The sequence below is a fragment of the Sinocyclocheilus anshuiensis genome, unplaced genomic scaffold (genome assembly GCF_001515605.1).
Source record: "Sinocyclocheilus anshuiensis isolate Anshui unplaced genomic scaffold, SAMN03320099.WGS_v1.1 scaffold1957, whole genome shotgun sequence".
Classification (NCBI taxonomy): domain Eukaryota; kingdom Metazoa; phylum Chordata; class Actinopteri; order Cypriniformes; family Cyprinidae; genus Sinocyclocheilus; species Sinocyclocheilus anshuiensis.
The window spans coordinates 744,119-761,888 of NW_015537935.1; the positions used below are offsets into that span (position 1 = coordinate 744,119).

The window sequence follows — 17,770 nt, forward strand, 5'->3', positions numbered from 1 at the left end:
GTGTATGTTGTCTTTGAGATTTTATACTGTTTTATGCAGGCTTATCATCGAAACACTCATTCCTGTCATCTTACATATGTATAACCCTACCATGTTTAGTATCTATGAATTAGTCTTCTGATGACCTAAACGAGAGTGTATATTATATGTTGGTACATAGGCAATATATTAGTGTCCTGAGAATCTTTAGTAATTTCGATTCAAGTTCCATATGCAAATTACCACACTTCCACACAAAGAGTCATAAAACTCCCCAGTATCTCAAAACTCCCACTTGGGATACCGGCCTTTCTCATTGGACAAGCCCATCTTGAGAAGCGGGAATCTTCTCCAACCTTAAAGGCCCCACACCAGGGACCCTTCCAGAGTCGGTGGTTCTGTTAGGTTTTGATAAGATGTGAGCTCCAACGCTCCAGGACATCCTAAGTTTTGTGCCAGGCCTTCGGCCTTGACTTTTCCATTCACCAAGATTCTCTGACATTAATTGATACATTAGGTATCATTTGCGCCTTTTCACAAAGGTGTGTTTGAACTAAGAATTTGATGTTCCCTTCAGGCTGTAAATCTGCTGAATATGCAAATGGTTCCATAACTTCATATTCTTATTCTCCCTCCTCTTTACTGACTTAAGCTTCAACCCTTTCTTATACCAACTGTATGCGTGTGTGTGTGTATGTGTGTGTGTGTGTGTGTATGTGTATGTTAGACCAGTTTAAGTGTTTATGTGTATGTTAGACCAGTTTAAGTGTTTATGTAGTATGTTAGACTAGTTTAAGTGTTTATGTAGTTAATAAAGCCTTACTTGTATCACACTTGACGTTGTTCATTGTTTGCTCATAACTGGAGTCACTTAATCATGCAGATTTATGCTACAAGCTCTTTGTAGAATTGTACAGTAAGAAAGTTATTTCCCTTAACCAGGAAATTAACGTTCTTAGAACTGACAGACAGTTGACCCTGAGAGGTCAAGTAAATATCTACAGCGGATCTAAATATTTATAATTAATTATAACTAGTTATGATTAATTATTCATATTTCCCCATGAGCTGATTCTCAACAACATTTTCAATTTGTTTCTTGGCAAACCCTAACGTATGCCTCAAGAACACTTGGGATACAGAACGAGTTGCATGGGATAATTTTATTTGAATCCTTTTTGTAAAAAGATTGAAGAAGGTTACAATTCATTAAATGGACAAGTGCAAGCTTTTTTAAGATAATGTCTTCTTTTGTGATCTGACAAAAAATAAGACTAATATGGCTTTAAAACACCATCAGGTTGACTAATTATTTACTTAAGTTGGCAAGAGGTAAATAAACTATAAACTATGAGAGAGAGAGAGAGAGAGAGCAAAATAAGGGTTAGATGTAAAAGAAGACAAAGTTATTGTGTTGGGGCCCCATACCTGAAATTTGCTTAGGTGCCCCAAATCACTAAGTCCGCCCCTGCTTCTAAGACATATTATTTGGAGATATAGGGCCCTATTTTAATGATCTAAGCACAAGGTCTAAAGCGCACGGCGTAGGTGCACTGAGGGCGTGTCCGAATCCACTTTTGCTAGTTTAACGACAGGAAAAACGGTCGGCGCGCCCGGCGCATGGTCTAAAAGGGTTGTCCCTATTCTGTTGATGAGTAATGGGTGTGTTTTGGGCATAACGTGCAATAAACCAATCAGAGTCTCATCTCCCATTCCCTTTAAGAGCCAGTTGCACTCGCGCCACGAATTTGCTATTTACACGGCGGAATTTGCAAGCGCAAAGACAGAAATCGTCTCCAGAGAGGAAACGGATCTAAATCCATGCAATGACAATTCATTAGCCTATGACATGTAGGCATTTTTATATTTATGTAGCCTACACAATAATAATCTTTTACATTTTAATCCTTTTTAAAAATGTTTGTGTGCTGCTGCACATACCTGTGTGTGTAATAAGCAAAGTGTACACGCGTTGTTCATACGCCTATAGGCGCATATTACTCATGCTCTTTACCTTTAGCTTTAACTATTTAACGCCAGACTTTAGACAAGGTTTTTGTTGGTCAATGGCGCAGTCTATTTCAGTTGCCTCAAAATAGCAACACGCCAGTAACGCACCTGAACACACCTCGTTTTCAGACCAGCATGCCCATGGGCACACAAATGAGCGCAAATGCATTTGCTATTTAAACAACGTGGCGCAGGATGTGAAAATGACAACTGCCTCAGGCTGAAACTAGTGTAAATGGTCATGTTATAAAGATCTCATTGATTTACATTGCAAGCCATTTGAATTTCATCTTACTTTTTACTTTTTGAAATATCAGCAACTGATATTTACGTCAAATTTCATATTTTTGCTCAGTTGAATAAAACTGAGGTGTCCATGTTTTTTATCATACTGTATTCATACAAGTGGTCTATGATACTCAAAAAAAAAAATAATGTAATTTTTGTGCAACATATGCAAGTTTTTTAGTTTTTTTTCTGACTATTATTTCATATGTCAGACTTTACAGGGTAAATAAAAGACCTAGGGAAATAATCCTAACACTATATAAATGGATTAAGATCTCAACAAAACAGCTAAAATACTAAGATCACAGATAATAAAGAATTAACAGTAAGGAATCAGTCTAAATTGGCTTGATCCTTTTAGGCCCAAGCCCTTTTTTTCAGACTGCAGAGATCAGTCAAGCTGTCTGTCTCTTGTCTTTTCTGTGGGCCGCTCTGTCAGGCATCTGCCTTGTGACCAGCCCTAAAACTCAATTAAACGCTCCTCTTTTTACTCATTTTGCTTGCCATTTTGAGTGAAATACTCTGCTTGTGCTCCACAATCAGTGAGCTAGGAATTATAATGCCTAAAATAGACTCAATAATGCTTAAACAAACCAAAGCAAACAATGCTGGCATTTTAACCTCACGGAAAGACTTTAAATTAATCATTAGATAATCAAAATTAATCAGTCACTTTCTTCTATTCTTTCTCCCCCGGGCCTTCGGTCACCCACTTACCGAAGTTGACGTTGTATTCGCCACCCCGCTCACGATACATCTGGTAGACAAAGACGCAGGAAACAGGTTTGAGCAGCAGGCTCAGGATGGCCATGCCCCCACAAAAGCGGAACAAGTCCAGGTTTCTCTCATAATGGCTTTCAACCTCCGCATAGTACAGCCCAAAATGAACAATGTCAGTCAGGATGGTCACTGCCAACACAATCAAGAACTGAATGAAGGAGAGAAGAGATCAAATATTAGTATGGCAAATATACTATGTACAAACACATAAGAAGGTCAAAAATTAATCTCAGCATGCTCATGGGCCATCTCATAAGCTCGAATCTGATTGGCTGGCTTTAGACAACTTCCGGGGAGGAGGACACAGAGATTTTTTGTATCCGGAAGAACACTAATTCAGATTAATTCAAACTAAGTTACAAGTATAATACAATTTTATGCATTACACATTATACACATTACACATAATCTATTTCAGATAAACTCACCCCTAAATGGCACACAAAAAACAAACAAACTGGAATTTCTTGCTTTACACGTCAGTCAGATGCTCTTTTCCTGTCTAAGAGGGTGGTTTATCCCGACAGTTAACTGTAATGTGGACCAGACCTTATAGTCAAAATTCTGGCTATGCAAGACTCAAGCTGTGGATTTCCCATCTGTCATCAATATTGAATAAAATGTTTGTCTTTAAGCCTTCATGACCTAAAAATCATGTTCTTCTTGGATAAAAAAAGTCACACCTACCATTAATACAGCGTCTATGGAGTCTCTCTGTGCAATGGCCCACACTCCCACTGCAAGAGCACTCACGTTCCCCAACACGTAAGAAGTAGGAAGCCAGGTGATCGAACATGCCCTGCATACAAACATGGATTAAAACCTTTTAAGACTAATATTTTAATTAGGGCTGTCAATATAACTCAGTTTGCTCAAATAAATAAATAAATAAAACAATAAAGTGATTTAAAAAAAATAGAGCAATTGAACACTTCATTGTCCTCTGATCCATACATACATTTTATAATAAGCAATTTTTCTACTGTCGGAGCATTCAAGCTTCAAGTACCACCTAAATGCAAAGCATATTTCCATGACCTGTGCAGCCAGCATAGCTCCAGCTGCTACTACAGACAATGTACCACACTGAGAGAAGAGATCAATTAAAATTAATTAAAATTAATCTATTACATAATTTATTAATACAATACAATATGAAAATGGCTTCAAATGTTATATATACACACATATTTAGAGGCTTGAATTTTTTAGTCTGGAGAATAAATATATTTCCATTTCTGTTGCACTAAAAACTGGATAATAAAGTTTTACTAATGGTGAAATTCCTCAGGTTAGTGTGAGAAAACAGAAACGAGAAAGGCAAATGCACCATAACTCTCACCAGATTGTCAGTAACCAGTGAGCCAACACGATGGCCTGCAGAAAACACACACACACACACACACAGTGCAGCTCATGAGTAAATGTACAAATCTGTTCCCTAGACATAGGCGGTGGCTCAAACCCAGTAAACATTCAGTCATGGGCCTTTTTGGGCTTACATATCTATGATCTGGGGCATCTCTAAAGTTCACAGTGCCCAGAACAAATACAAATACCTTTAATAAATGCAATGCGTTTCTAAAATGATGAGGATATGAGCCCATACAAAAGAATGATTCTGTCCAAAATGAATAAAATAAATGTATTTACAGCACTACTATATCCATTCAGAATTGTATTGGTTCCTGGTTATAATAATAAGCAAAACTGAGGAAATAATGTAACAAAACTGACAAAAAGTTGCTTTAATGGATAATAGGTAGATAGATAATAGGTAATAGATAATTAAGTTACTGCTAAATTATTTAACAAATGTAATGTTTCCTGTATCATAAAAAGTGTAGAAATATTTTAAATAAAACAACCTTTTTCTTTTGATCTTTAAGGTTTTGATGGATCATTTAGCAATGGATTTTTTTTATATCACTGTACAACACACATACTGAATGAAACATAATGAGACATAAATACATTACCTTGAGATTTATTGCTGGTTTAAACAACGTGGCGCAGGATGTGAAAATGACAACTGCCTCAGGCTGAAACTAGCAAAAACCACTTGCGTCGCGCCTGGCGCCGCATTGCGCCACCTGTATGATAGGGCCCATAGAGAGACAAATGATATTTATATGCATTTTGTGTAAATGGTCTGCTATCATGTTATAAAGATCTCATTGATTTACATTGCAAGCCATTTGAATTTCATCTTACTTTTTGACCAGATAAATATCAGCAACTGATATTTACGTCAAATTTCATATTTTTGCTCAGTTGAATAAAACTGAGGTGTCCATGTTTTTTATCATACTGTATTCATACAAGTGGTCTATGATACTCAAAAAAAAAAATAATGTAATTTTTGTGCAACATATGCAAGTTTTTTAGTTTTTTTTCTGACTATTATTTCATATGTCAGACTTTACAGGGTAAATAAAAGACCTAGGGAAATAATCCTAACACTATATAAATGGATTAAGATCTCAACAAAACAGCTAAAATACTAAGATCACAGATAATAAAGAATTAACAGTAAGGAATCAGTCTAAATTGGCTTGATCCTTTTAGGCCCAAGCCCTTTTTTTCAGACTGCAGAGATCAGTCAAGCTGTCTGTCTCTTGTCTTTTCTGTGGGCCGCTCTGTCAGGCATCTGCCTTGTGACCAGCCCTAAAACTCAATTAAACGCTCCTCTTTTTACTCATTTTGCTTGCCATTTTGAGTGAAATACTCTGCTTGTGCTCCACAATCAGTGAGCTAGGAATTATAATGCCTAAAATAGACTCAATAATGCTTAAACAAACCAAAGCAAACAATGCTGGCATTTTAACCTCACGGAAAGACTTTAAATTAATCATTAGATAATCAAAATTAATCAGTCACTTTCTTCTATTCTTTCTCCCCCGGGCCTTCGGTCACCCACTTACCGAAGTTGACGTTGTATTCGCCACCCCGCTCACGATACATCTGGTAGACAAAGACGCAGGAAACAGGTTTGAGCAGCAGGCTCAGGATGGCCATGCCCCCACAAAAGCGGAACAAGTCCAGGTTTCTCTCATAATGGCTTTCAACCTCCGCATAGTACAGCCCAAAATGAACAATGTCAGTCAGGATGGTCACTGCCAACACAATCAAGAACTGAATGAAGGAGAGAAGAGATCAAATATTAGTATGGCAAATATACTATGTACAAACACATAAGAAGGTCAAAAATTAATCTCAGCATGCTCATGGGCCATCTCATAAGCTCGAATCTGATTGGCTGGCTTTAGACAACTTCCGGGGAGGAGGACACAGAGATTTTTTGTATCCGGAAGAACACTAATTCAGATTAATTCAAACTAAGTTACAAGTATAATACAATTTTATGCATTACACATTATACACATTACACATAATCTATTTCAGATAAACTCACCCCTAAATGGCACACAAAAAACAAACAAACTGGAATTTCTTGCTTTACACGTCAGTCAGATGCTCTTTTCCTGTCTAAGAGGGTGGTTTATCCCGACAGTTAACTGTAATGTGGACCAGACCTTATAGTCAAAATTCTGGCTATGCAAGACTCAAGCTGTGGATTTCCCATCTGTCATCAATATTGAATAAAATGTTTGTCTTTAAGCCTTCATGACCTAAAAATCATGTTCTTCTTGGATAAAAAAAGTCACACCTACCATTAATACAGCGTCTATGGAGTCTCTCTGTGCAATGGCCCACACTCCCACTGCAAGAGCACTCACGTTCCCCAACACGTAAGAAGTAGGAAGCCAGGTGATCGAACATGCCCTGCATACAAACATGGATTAAAACCTTTTAAGACTAATATTTTAATTAGGGCTGTCAATATAACTCAGTTTGCTCAAATAAATAAATAAATAAAACAATAAAGTGATTTAAAAAAAATAGAGCAATTGAACACTTCATTGTCCTCTGATCCATACATACATTTTATAATAAGCAATTTTTCTACTGTCGGAGCATTCAAGCTTCAAGTACCACCTAAATGCAAAGCATATTTCCATGACCTGTGCAGCCAGCATAGCTCCAGCTGCTACTACAGACAATGTACCACACTGAGAGAAGAGATCAATTAAAATTAATTAAAATTAATCTATTACATAATTTATTAATACAATACAATATGAAAATGGCTTCAAATGTTATATATACACACATATTTAGAGGCTTGAATTTTTTAGTCTGGAGAATAAATATATTTCCATTTCTGTTGCACTAAAAACTGGATAATAAAGTTTTACTAATGGTGAAATTCCTCAGGTTAGTGTGAGAAAACAGAAACGAGAAAGGCAAATGCACCATAACTCTCACCAGATTGTCAGTAACCAGTGAGCCAACACGATGGCCTGCAGAAAACACACACACACACACACACAGTGCAGCTCATGAGTAAATGTACAAATCTGTTCCCTAGACATAGGCGGTGGCTCAAACCCAGTAAACATTCAGTCATGGGCCTTTTTGGGCTTACATATCTATGATCTGGGGCATCTCTAAAGTTCACAGTGCCCAGAACAAATACAAATACCTTTAATAAATGCAATGCGTTTCTAAAATGATGAGGATATGAGCCCATACAAAAGAATGATTCTGTCCAAAATGAATAAAATAAATGTATTTACAGCACTACTATATCCATTCAGAATTGTATTGGTTCCTGGTTATAATAATAAGCAAAACTGAGGAAATAATGTAACAAAACTGACAAAAAGTTGCTTTAATGGATAATAGGTAGATAGATAATAGGTAATAGATAATTAAGTTACTGCTAAATTATTTAACAAATGTAATGTTTCCTGTATCATAAAAAGTGTAGAAATATTTTAAATAAAACAACCTTTTTCTTTTGATCTTTAAGGTTTTGATGGATCATTTAGCAATGGATTTTTTTTATATCACTGTACAACACACATACTGAATGAAACATAATGAGACATAAATACATTACCTTGAGATTTATTGCTGGTATTTCCATAGTTTCACTGCCCCTCTATGATTTAGTGTCCCTCTGTAGTTTTCAGTATTTCACAAAGGAAGCCTCAAACACTTTCATCGTAACTGTGTGTAACAGAAGTTTGCTCAGCTCTCTGAAGTGACTGCAAACATAAACCATGTGACACTCAGCATGACCAGAGCCATGTGACTACACCTCCCACAACTCCTTACTCCATCTGAACATACGAGAGCATAATAATTTTCTAGATTCACCCCTGGTACATATTTACAATAACATCTTGTTTTCTGAAAGTTATAGGAGAGATCAATAGGGTTCTTTTTTTTTTTTACTTTTCCTTTTTGTCATCTGTCATTGTGCATGTTGTTTGGCTCTAGGAAAATATCAATGCATCTAAACAGAGTTTGACAAGTTATTCTTCAGCTCCCATCGTTTTGTGGCTCATGTTATTTTAATACGCAGTCCTTTAAAGACTTGTCATAGCAGAAACAACCTAAATAAATTGCACATACCTCTTGGCTCATTCATAACTAAATAAAACATAACCTGTGCTCATAAATGATTTGTTAAATGCTCCTACAGACACACATGCCTATGGACATGAAATTACTAAATTCAACAAAATTGAATTTCATAGATGCTGCTGGTCCAATTAGCCAGCAGTGATCCATGATTTTAATAACACCTGGGACAGTTCTTTGGAAGCATATGTCACTAAGTCTGATGAATAGCTCAGATTTGAGCTAGAGGAACCAAAACCTACTTTGGAAGGTTTTCACATGTCATATGGGAAATCAGTTACTTTGCTGTTTGAGAGTCTGGCAAAAAGGTTCATCTACTTGTTTGACCTCTGATATATATTAGGCTTGTCTTCACAAATGACAGTGTTATGATGCACATAAGAGGTAGTTTTGTGTGTGTGTGAGTGTGTGTGTTTCACTATTAAGCCACAGTCACACTAGACTTTGAGCGTGCAAAATTTCTGTGGATACTGGATGGTTTGTAGTACATCTAAAATGTAAAAATATGCTGCAAAACGCTGCAAACCTGCAGATTTAAAGTTTTCGCTCTTTTATTTCTGCCTAGAGGTGACGTGATATATCGATCTTCTATTGGTCAGACATCTTCACTTTTGCACATTTGAAGGTCAGAGTTCAACAAACGTATACTTCAGAATGCACCAAAATTCACATGAACTTGCATTTCCTATTTCCATTTCCTAGACAATGTAGAAATAGACGAGCCAATGGAACAAAAAGTGTAGTGTGTCTGTGTGACGAGAGGGGCGGGGCCGAGAGCCGTGGGAACGGAGCGAGGCCGGGGGAGGAAATGGCCCCGACCCTCTCGCCACAGTCTGCACCTTTACTCTTGTTCATTCTTAGGGTTTGAACAAACTCCTAATTTGAGTTAATTTGAGCATTTGTACGCCATTAATTCCAACATGTTGGTGCTATGGTCATGAAGGATACCTCAAAAACGTAGCTTATTGCTATTCATTTTCACTCACTTAGCAATGTTCAATGAAGAACACTGTAAAATCATGGCATATTGCATATTGTCATGACTTCGGTCTGATCAGCAGGTTGTTGTTGTTTTTTTGTCTGTTTTGACATTTCGCCATGTGCTCATTGTCTTCGTGGTTTCCCTCCCCATCGTTATCTTATTAACTACTTTAGCTGCCGTCACACCTGTGACTTGTTAATTCCTTAATTCTCCCTCTTTTTAAGTTCCCCTCGTAGTCTTGTTTCTGACCGTTGTGGTGTGAACACGCTACTCTTTGTTCGTGATCTACTACCAGTCTTGTTGTGGTTTTGTCCTGCCGTGTTTTCATAGGCTCCAAGTACAGTTTAGTGTTTTCAGTTTGTCTTTTCCGCTCGCTCTCTGCCTCTCGTTTCACCAGTTTTCTGTTCCCCAGTTCCTGCCCTGTGATTACCAGAACCGCGCTTCGCAGCCTCTCCTCTCCTGCCCCTCTCGGCGCACTCAAGAAGGAACTCTCTGCCCTGACGTTGCGTCAGTACCGACGCTTGGAACCTGTGCGCTGTTCTCTCGCTACTCTGACGTTGCGTCAGCACTGACGCTGGGACTGTGTGCGCTGATCTCCCTACGCCTTACCCTCTCTGCCTCGTGGAGTGACTGGAGGCTCGTTTGGACTGTTCCCCTCTTCCTGTCTCTAATCACGGCCCTGAATTACGGCTTCTGGTCTGCAGTCCCAGCCAAGTTCTGTGTTTTGAGTTTCAAATAAATTTGAGTTGAACCTGCAAATTGAATCCGTGTTTTTTCCGTGACACATATAGGCATATACACCACTCAAATCTCCTACAGAATATGTTGAAAACATACAATCTGCACAAGCCTGTACTGATACGCATGATGTTAAAAAATTTTCCTGATGTGTTACAAAACGTACTGCTACCACGCAACACAATACAATTTCCTGTGTTGCTTAAATCACAGATTTCTTACGGTGAATATAATCTACTGAATGTACATCTACTGCATTTCAACAGCAGTGCATAAGGAAACCTCTCTTTCTCTGTCCCTCACTCTTATCCCATGCTTTATTGACTGTTTTATAGTCAATGCAGCTCCTGGGGTGACAGTGTTGTGCAGTGAGTGTCCAATCGGGATGTGTGTGAATGTGATATATCATTTCTGTGGCCTCACTCCAAGACCAGCCACGCCCAGCATGAGACTGCATCAAAAATACATCAGCTCGATCTGCTTAAAAGCACAAGAGTGTGATGCTTTTTTTTTTTTTTCCAAAACTGAATTACAGTCAGTATAGGAGGAAGGTAACATGTATTTAGATTTTTATCTTTGTAGCAGCTGCTAATGTTAAACAGTTCTGTATGCAGTAGATAATTATTTTTTACATCAAATTAAAGTCATGTGGTGTGCCCAACCTTCAGAAAACATAACACACATATAATCACACATATTAAATCATAGAGAGGACCCTGCTTTGACCCTTGTGTCTATAATTTGAGCCTTTTATGACAAGCAGTTAGTTCAGGTTGTAAAATGTCAATGGTGCAACTCCTCAAAAAATGTAATTATTTTTTTAAACAAACCTTTATCCTATTAAACTGGGTATCCTAGCTTTCGCCAGTAGGAAAAATATATTGCTAACCCGGATCAATAACCATCTCTGAAAGGTTTGATTATTAGAGAAATTATTCATTTAGAACTTCTAATATGTGTTGGTTATGTGCTTTTCAATTCACGATGTCTAGATTTTTAAATAATATTTTGAGGTATGATATATCATACCTGTCATGTATGTGTGTGCATATATATATATATATATATATATATACTTTTAAATTGATGGTTGAACAACATTTGATATTTAAAGTCATTATATTTAAACGTTTCTTTAAAAACCAGGTGAAACCAACATGAAAACAATTTTCACATTTTCAGTTTTCTTTTTTAATTTCAATACATACAGTATATACATTTCAAAGCCAATTTAAACTAGATTTTAAGAAGATTTTTTCTTTATTGTATACACTATTATTTATTATTGACCCACATGCAGTTCTGGTGTTAAGCTTGCATTGTGCTTGTGGAGTCACCTGGGGGCCCTGTTGTTCAGCTCACACTGTACTCTCTGAGGGTCCCTCATTTAAAAGTTGCAGAGGGCCCAGTGGTTATCTCATACGGTACACATGAATGGCCTGGAGGCTTCAATGATCAGCTCGGACTGTATGCACCTAAGACCCCAGTGTTAAGTTTTCTTTTGCAGTCTGGAGCCATGCAGCCTGAGGTTTTAGAAGGCCCCTGGCATTTAAAGGCCTTGTGTGGCATTAACCCACTAGCCTTGTCCATTGACTAGCACTAATGTGCAAAAATTGATTTGGACTCTACCTCACAAATATTGATATGGGGTGATAAATTGAAGGTGAAAAACAAGAAACAGTGATACTCAGGAAGCAAGTGTGACACATAATACACAAAGAGAATGGGAAGATAAATAAACAGCAAGGAAGGCAGAAGGACACAAAGACAGAGAAAGCAAGGTCACCTGCTCTGCAGAGAGCCTTCCAGTCCCTGGACAGAGACGATGCCACAGACTATTAGTCAGTTTAGAGGACACATCCATGCATTATAGAGCTCTCTGAGGAAGTTTTTCAGAGGCATCATACACTGCCTGAGGTTCTAGATTCAATGGCAAGTCTAGGCTTTACCGCCAGTGTTCACCTTTTTGTGTAATTGTGCTAATAAAATTATCTTTAATACCTACAGATGATGCCTTTTTTGATTAATATCAAAATTCCTGTAGTTTAGATAAATCATGCAATAAAGTTCAAACGAATTCTTTTGCAAACCATATTGCAGCACAATTCAAAAAACATAATCAAAAGTAATAAATACATATCTTCTGTATCTTCTCCTGCCTATAATTTGTTTCATTTTCATGTTTCATTATAATTCACTGATGCGTTATATGAGAATGGTTTGATGTTTCAACTTGATATGGCCAGCATGGTCTGAAGATGATTTCACCTAAATCTATAAGAGAAGTTTGAAAAAGTATGTAGCTACACAAGGAATCTAATGCGGTTATGGTTGGAATCTGGTGGTTAAAATATTTTTTTTACAATTTTGTGACATTTTGCCTACATCCTTTGTCAACTTCTCATGTACTCTCAGGGTATGATGCTGATACATTCGTCACAATATGTCAATGCGTTGATGAAACAAAGCATTTTACAACAAAATTAAAAATTACGACACAATATGGCTGACCTTTTTTTTTTTTTTTTTGCCTAACCAGTTAATCAAAAACCCCATCCCACAGTTAATTTTATTGTTCAACTCAATAGAGCTGTCACCTGTTCAGACTTGTTTCATTGTTGTGTATGCGTTTAACAATGTGAATTACATGACCAATAAAACCATTAGAATCGACTGTGAGGCGGGATTGCATATTTTGTTGGTTTGGGGAAAATATCACATCTAGTCAAGAAAAAAAAATTGCTTATATTATATCCAGTCAATCATTGGTGCATTGTGGGAGAAAGTACTAAGCACAGTCATGTACACTACACATATTAGCTAGTAAGTAGCAAGTCATCAGAGTACCCCATGCATTTAGATCATGAACCTTCAGTAGCAGTGCATGGTAACATGAAGTGTACTACTTCAAATGTAACTGTTGCCTTTCCTAATCACACAGTTTTGAAAGGTTGTAGGGAAACTTAATATTTTTGTGACCTAAATATTTGCAATAATATATTAGAGTGTGCTATTGTCTCAGAGCGTCTGTAATGGAGAAAAAAACTGTTAGGATCCTAGTGTCCTTAGTTACGTTTATTTCTGGTATACCAGTTAAAAATAATCGACAATTTATCGAGTGTGAGAAATTTCAAGTTGAAAACAAGGTGACAGAAAAGACTTTACAAAGACTAAAGCATTTCAGCTCCACTAACATAAAAGTCTAATAAACAGTTAAATCAAGACGCAGGGGGATGGGACGCAGAGGAGTGTCAGAACATAAAGAAGCTCAGTGATTTAAACTGACAAGTCATCCATCTCTCCCTCAATCTCCTCTGTCCATCTCTATCCCTCTAACCATACAGGTAACAATCACTCATTCACCCATCCATCTTTCTGTCAGAGCGCACAGTCGTTAAAGAAGAGCACATTGACACATCTCTCAATAAAAGAAGCTGTTTGGTACTTGAATAAATAAAGCATATATTACAAATAAACCAAACAAATGATTATCCATTAATACAGCAGTTATTGACAGTAGTACATCAATAAATCAGTAGAAAAAGCCTTCCATTCAGACACAAATGATTCTGTACGAACTTATATGTAAGTTTTGACAAACAGCAGGGTTGGGCAAAATTCATAATTTAAGAATCGGCTTCCTTTAAAGTCATAAGTGTGAATTCTCATATTCAATTGGCCACAGTCAGAATGTTGAATTGGAATTTGAATAACAGAAAGAGGAACTGACCGAATTGTAATTCAAAAAATTAATAATTGCATCATCAATTTAATCACTATTATTGTATAACTGTGCCTATTTAATCCCTGATACGCACAAATCATTTTTCTTTGAACAGACATATTTCTATAAACTAAATACATTTTCACTTCCAACCAAGGTTCATTGGAAATAAATACATGCCTGTGAAAATTAAATAACTTACTGTACCACTTACAATTAAACCTAACCAACAGTGTTAACCAAAGCAAATGTAAGATAAAAATGCATTAGCTGAAGAAACAATGGGATTTTCTACAAGTCTTTGATCTCTTTTATCATGACTTGTGTTTCATGGAACTCAAGTGCAGTGCTGTACCGGGTGAGAGACTGAGTAAGTTTACTGTGTTAGAAAAGCCAAGCCATACATATGGAGCTGGTTATGTGATGCCAATGTCCAAATGTATTTATTCACAAATCATGTGCTATGGTAAAAACATTTTGAGGTTATGCTATAATATTGTGCAAGGAACCACAGAAAAATAACTGTTTATTAATAGATAATATGTCCCCATAATCATCATTTGTTTGAAAAGAGATGAAAGTTGTTGCCATTTTACTGCCTCTAGTGTTCATTTCAGCTGGAATCTGTGATGAACTGTGTGTAAAGGTACATTTTTAGAGTTTTGAAAAAATGTTAGGTAGAGTCGCGTCTTTTTTCCCCCAGATATTTTCAGATTTTAATTATGCCACCCTGCATCACAAAAAAAATCGCCAAATTGTTTTCAAATCATTTTATTTTAAAAATACTGACCAAATTTGAATCTATCAATTACATAATATATGGAGCTCATCTATCCACGCAAGTGTACTACTAGTAAAAGTATGTTAAAAAAAATTCAGTGGTCCATTAGTTGGCTTTGATTAATTCCATGGTCCAAAACCATAATTTGATTATATGGCATTTCAAAATTTTATTATTAATATCATCTAGTGTTTCTAGAAATATCCCATATGTTGAGTGTGTGATAACGTTTATGGTTCATTCAAACTGAAAAATACAATTCTACTTCCTGTTTCAAATTAATTCTGTATCCTGATTGCTACCTCAATTAAAATCCAAGAATTTAAAAGCCATTCTATATTTAATTCTGAATGGTGCAGAACCCTGACAGGCAGATGAACAGTGCATGTACATTTATTCTGTGGGCTGAGGACGTTTAACTTTGACCCACATTCTTCAAAGCTCAGTCCATCATCAGTCATATGGGATATCTCTCTATATGTCAGATGGTGATGAAGGCTCCTTGGTTGCTGTTGGCTGATTCTGGCTCCACACAGCGGCCCCGTCTTCGGGTCACCCTCCGTTTGCGGTGGAACTTGGCATAACAACGCAGACCTAAAGAATTTTACATTTACATTTATTAAGTTCAATTTATTACATTTTCCCAGGTTAGGGCCTTGATGCAATGTAAAAGATCTTTATAGTTCTAAAAATAAACTTCATTTTCTTTAAGTAAAATTCAGTATTGTATTTCTCTTTCTTTCTTTTGATTTATTAGTGAAATACTGTAAGACCCAGACATGTTCCTGAGTTTTATGAGATTCCTTTCTATATTTTGTTTATTGCTAGAATGTAATTTTTCCTTCTAAGGAAACCAAAAAAGCCATACCCACCCTCTTCACACATGCAGTCATCATAACACTTGTTGTTTAGGCCGCGATTGTGAGGTTTGCACTCATGTTCTCTCAGGTCACAACAGGAACCTGGTCGCAGCACAAAATGAACCACAAATGTAAACACTGGCGAGAATTTTATCATATTTCTTGCTAATAAATATCATATTAAAGAAACAGTTCACTGGAAAAAAAAAATAATTTCATCATCATTTACCCATCCTCACATCATTCCAAACCAATATGACTTTTTCTACTGTGAAACACAGAAGGTATATTTTGGGAAATAGAAAGAAAGAAAAAAAGAGAGAAAGAAAGAAAGAAAGAAAGAAAGAAAGAAAGAAAGAAAGAAAGAAGCATGGATTTAATGCTCTTGAGCAAAAAAAGCTTACATGCTGGAGATATTATATATTTCATATTCTGTCGAAATACAAACTTAGAAATGTTGTTTATTATTTGTCACAGCAGGTTAGGACAAAAGAAATACTGTATATGGAAGAGATTTAAGAACAGAGCTTTTGTTTTGATTTTCGCTTTATTACATTGTGTCAGGTTAGTGCCCTGATGTAATGTAAAAACTCCTAATAGTACAGTAGTTTATTGGTTTTAATAGTTTATTGGTGATATGACCCAGACATTTTCCTGACTAAACCAATGTGGTTCGGATAACGAATGTGCAACAAACCACGGTGTGACTAGCTGGGTAATTTATTCAACGACACATCATACTACAGTAGTTAGGCAGAGAGTTGTCACTGTACCCCAATCAACTATTCTGACTGAAAAGATCAGACTCAAAGGGTAAATCTCATTCGCTCATGAATGTGCCCAGAAGACACTTTTTTTTTTTAATGTACCATCAGTGTTCCATCGAAAAAAAGAAAATCATACAGGTTTGGTACAACATGATGAAAAGTAAATAATGACAGATTTGTAATGTGGTGACTGGGCGAACTATTCCTTTGTAATATAAAAACAATTATAGCGTTGCACTGACCAGGGAGGCAGTCGAGATGATGGTCACATGGGTCAATGCCATCAGCATCAAGTGTTGCGTTCCCATTACTCTTGTTTTTGCCACGACGTTTATCTTTATTGGGGAAAAAGACAGACACAGGCCTCCTATGAAATCCTTTATTAAGAAATCAGCTGTGAGTTTGCAAATTATTTACGCTTAGAGGTTTAAAGATCTGGGAGAACTACATCCAGTCTTATAATCAAATATTTATTCAGATCTTTCAATATAGCTTGGTCTTAACTCCCCAAAGATTTTGGTCTTTAAAAAAAAAGGAAACAAATCTGACAGATTGTAAAATCACTGTTATTGATTAAACTTGAGAATGTACTTTCATACCTTTTCTTTTGTTGGATGGCCAAGTGTCTACAGGCTTCATATCCTCATAATCAGTCCAGTCAAAGAGTGCCATGTCCAGAGTTGGCATCACCTCCCCTTGAGCCTTCCCTCGAGCCGGCTTCTGAATGAGATGGATTTAAAACATGGTTTTAGAGAGGTTTATTCTGGGTGATCAACTTGATGTCACCTTTAAGCAAGGTGCTAATTCAAAACCTGTGATATAACAGCTTTGGGTAACACTTTCTTTTTTTTTTTTTTTCAAAGTAACATATATATTACAATAAACAAGAAGTATACAAGCAAATGTAACTAAATACTACCCCCCCCCAACTTTCACCCAGCCCACAGCACATCAGGAATTCAAAAATGGGTACGTAATAATCAGTTTAATGTAGCTTGCGCCAACAGTTGTACATGGAAGCGGTTCCGGGCGGATGAGGTCAGTGCTGCGCATGCGCCGTGGAGTCTCGTGAAAACCAATGTTTGTTTACAGGAGCAAAGGAAGCAAAGTTGGAAGCACCAGTCACCTCTTGGCTTATATCAAAATTCTCCGACATTCTTCTTTACAAATCCTCATTTTGTATTTCTAATTAGTGACCGTTGTTTTGTTTTGATCTCTCCGCTGCGCTTCCGCATGCGTCACTTCTGAGCGGCGCATGCGCACAGCCGACCTCCATACGGCATCCGCCCGGAACTGCTTCTGTGTACAACAGTGAGTGCAAGCTACATTAAAGTGATTATTACATTTTGAATATGGATATTTTTCTTA

General features: G+C 36.9%; 2 protein-coding genes across 2 annotated transcripts in view; both read right to left on the reverse strand.

Annotated features, from left to right (window-relative positions):
- The window catches only part of agtrap (angiotensin II receptor-associated protein), a 15,042-nt gene extending 6,869 nt beyond the window's left edge, over positions 1-8,173 (reverse strand). The window contains exons 1-4 of the mRNA XM_016447214.1: positions 8,024-8,173; positions 7,387-7,421; positions 6,732-6,843; positions 5,982-6,192 (exon numbers count right to left, since the gene is read on the reverse strand). Coding sequence (XP_016302700.1) covers positions 5,982-6,192; positions 6,732-6,843; positions 7,387-7,421; positions 8,024-8,050 — 385 coding nt within the window. The 5' untranslated portion in view covers positions 8,051-8,173. The remainder of the gene's footprint in view (positions 1-5,981; positions 6,193-6,731; positions 6,844-7,386; positions 7,422-8,023) is intronic.
- Positions 8,174-14,741: 6,568 nt separating this feature from the next.
- Positions 14,742-17,770, reverse strand: part of draxina (dorsal inhibitory axon guidance protein a) — a 36,625-nt gene continuing 33,596 nt past the window's right edge. The window contains exons 4-7 of the mRNA XM_016447203.1: positions 17,002-17,122; positions 16,645-16,737; positions 15,648-15,737; positions 14,742-15,369 (exon numbers count right to left, since the gene is read on the reverse strand). Coding sequence (XP_016302689.1) covers positions 15,257-15,369; positions 15,648-15,737; positions 16,645-16,737; positions 17,002-17,122 — 417 coding nt within the window. The 3' untranslated portion in view covers positions 14,742-15,256. The remainder of the gene's footprint in view (positions 15,370-15,647; positions 15,738-16,644; positions 16,738-17,001; positions 17,123-17,770) is intronic.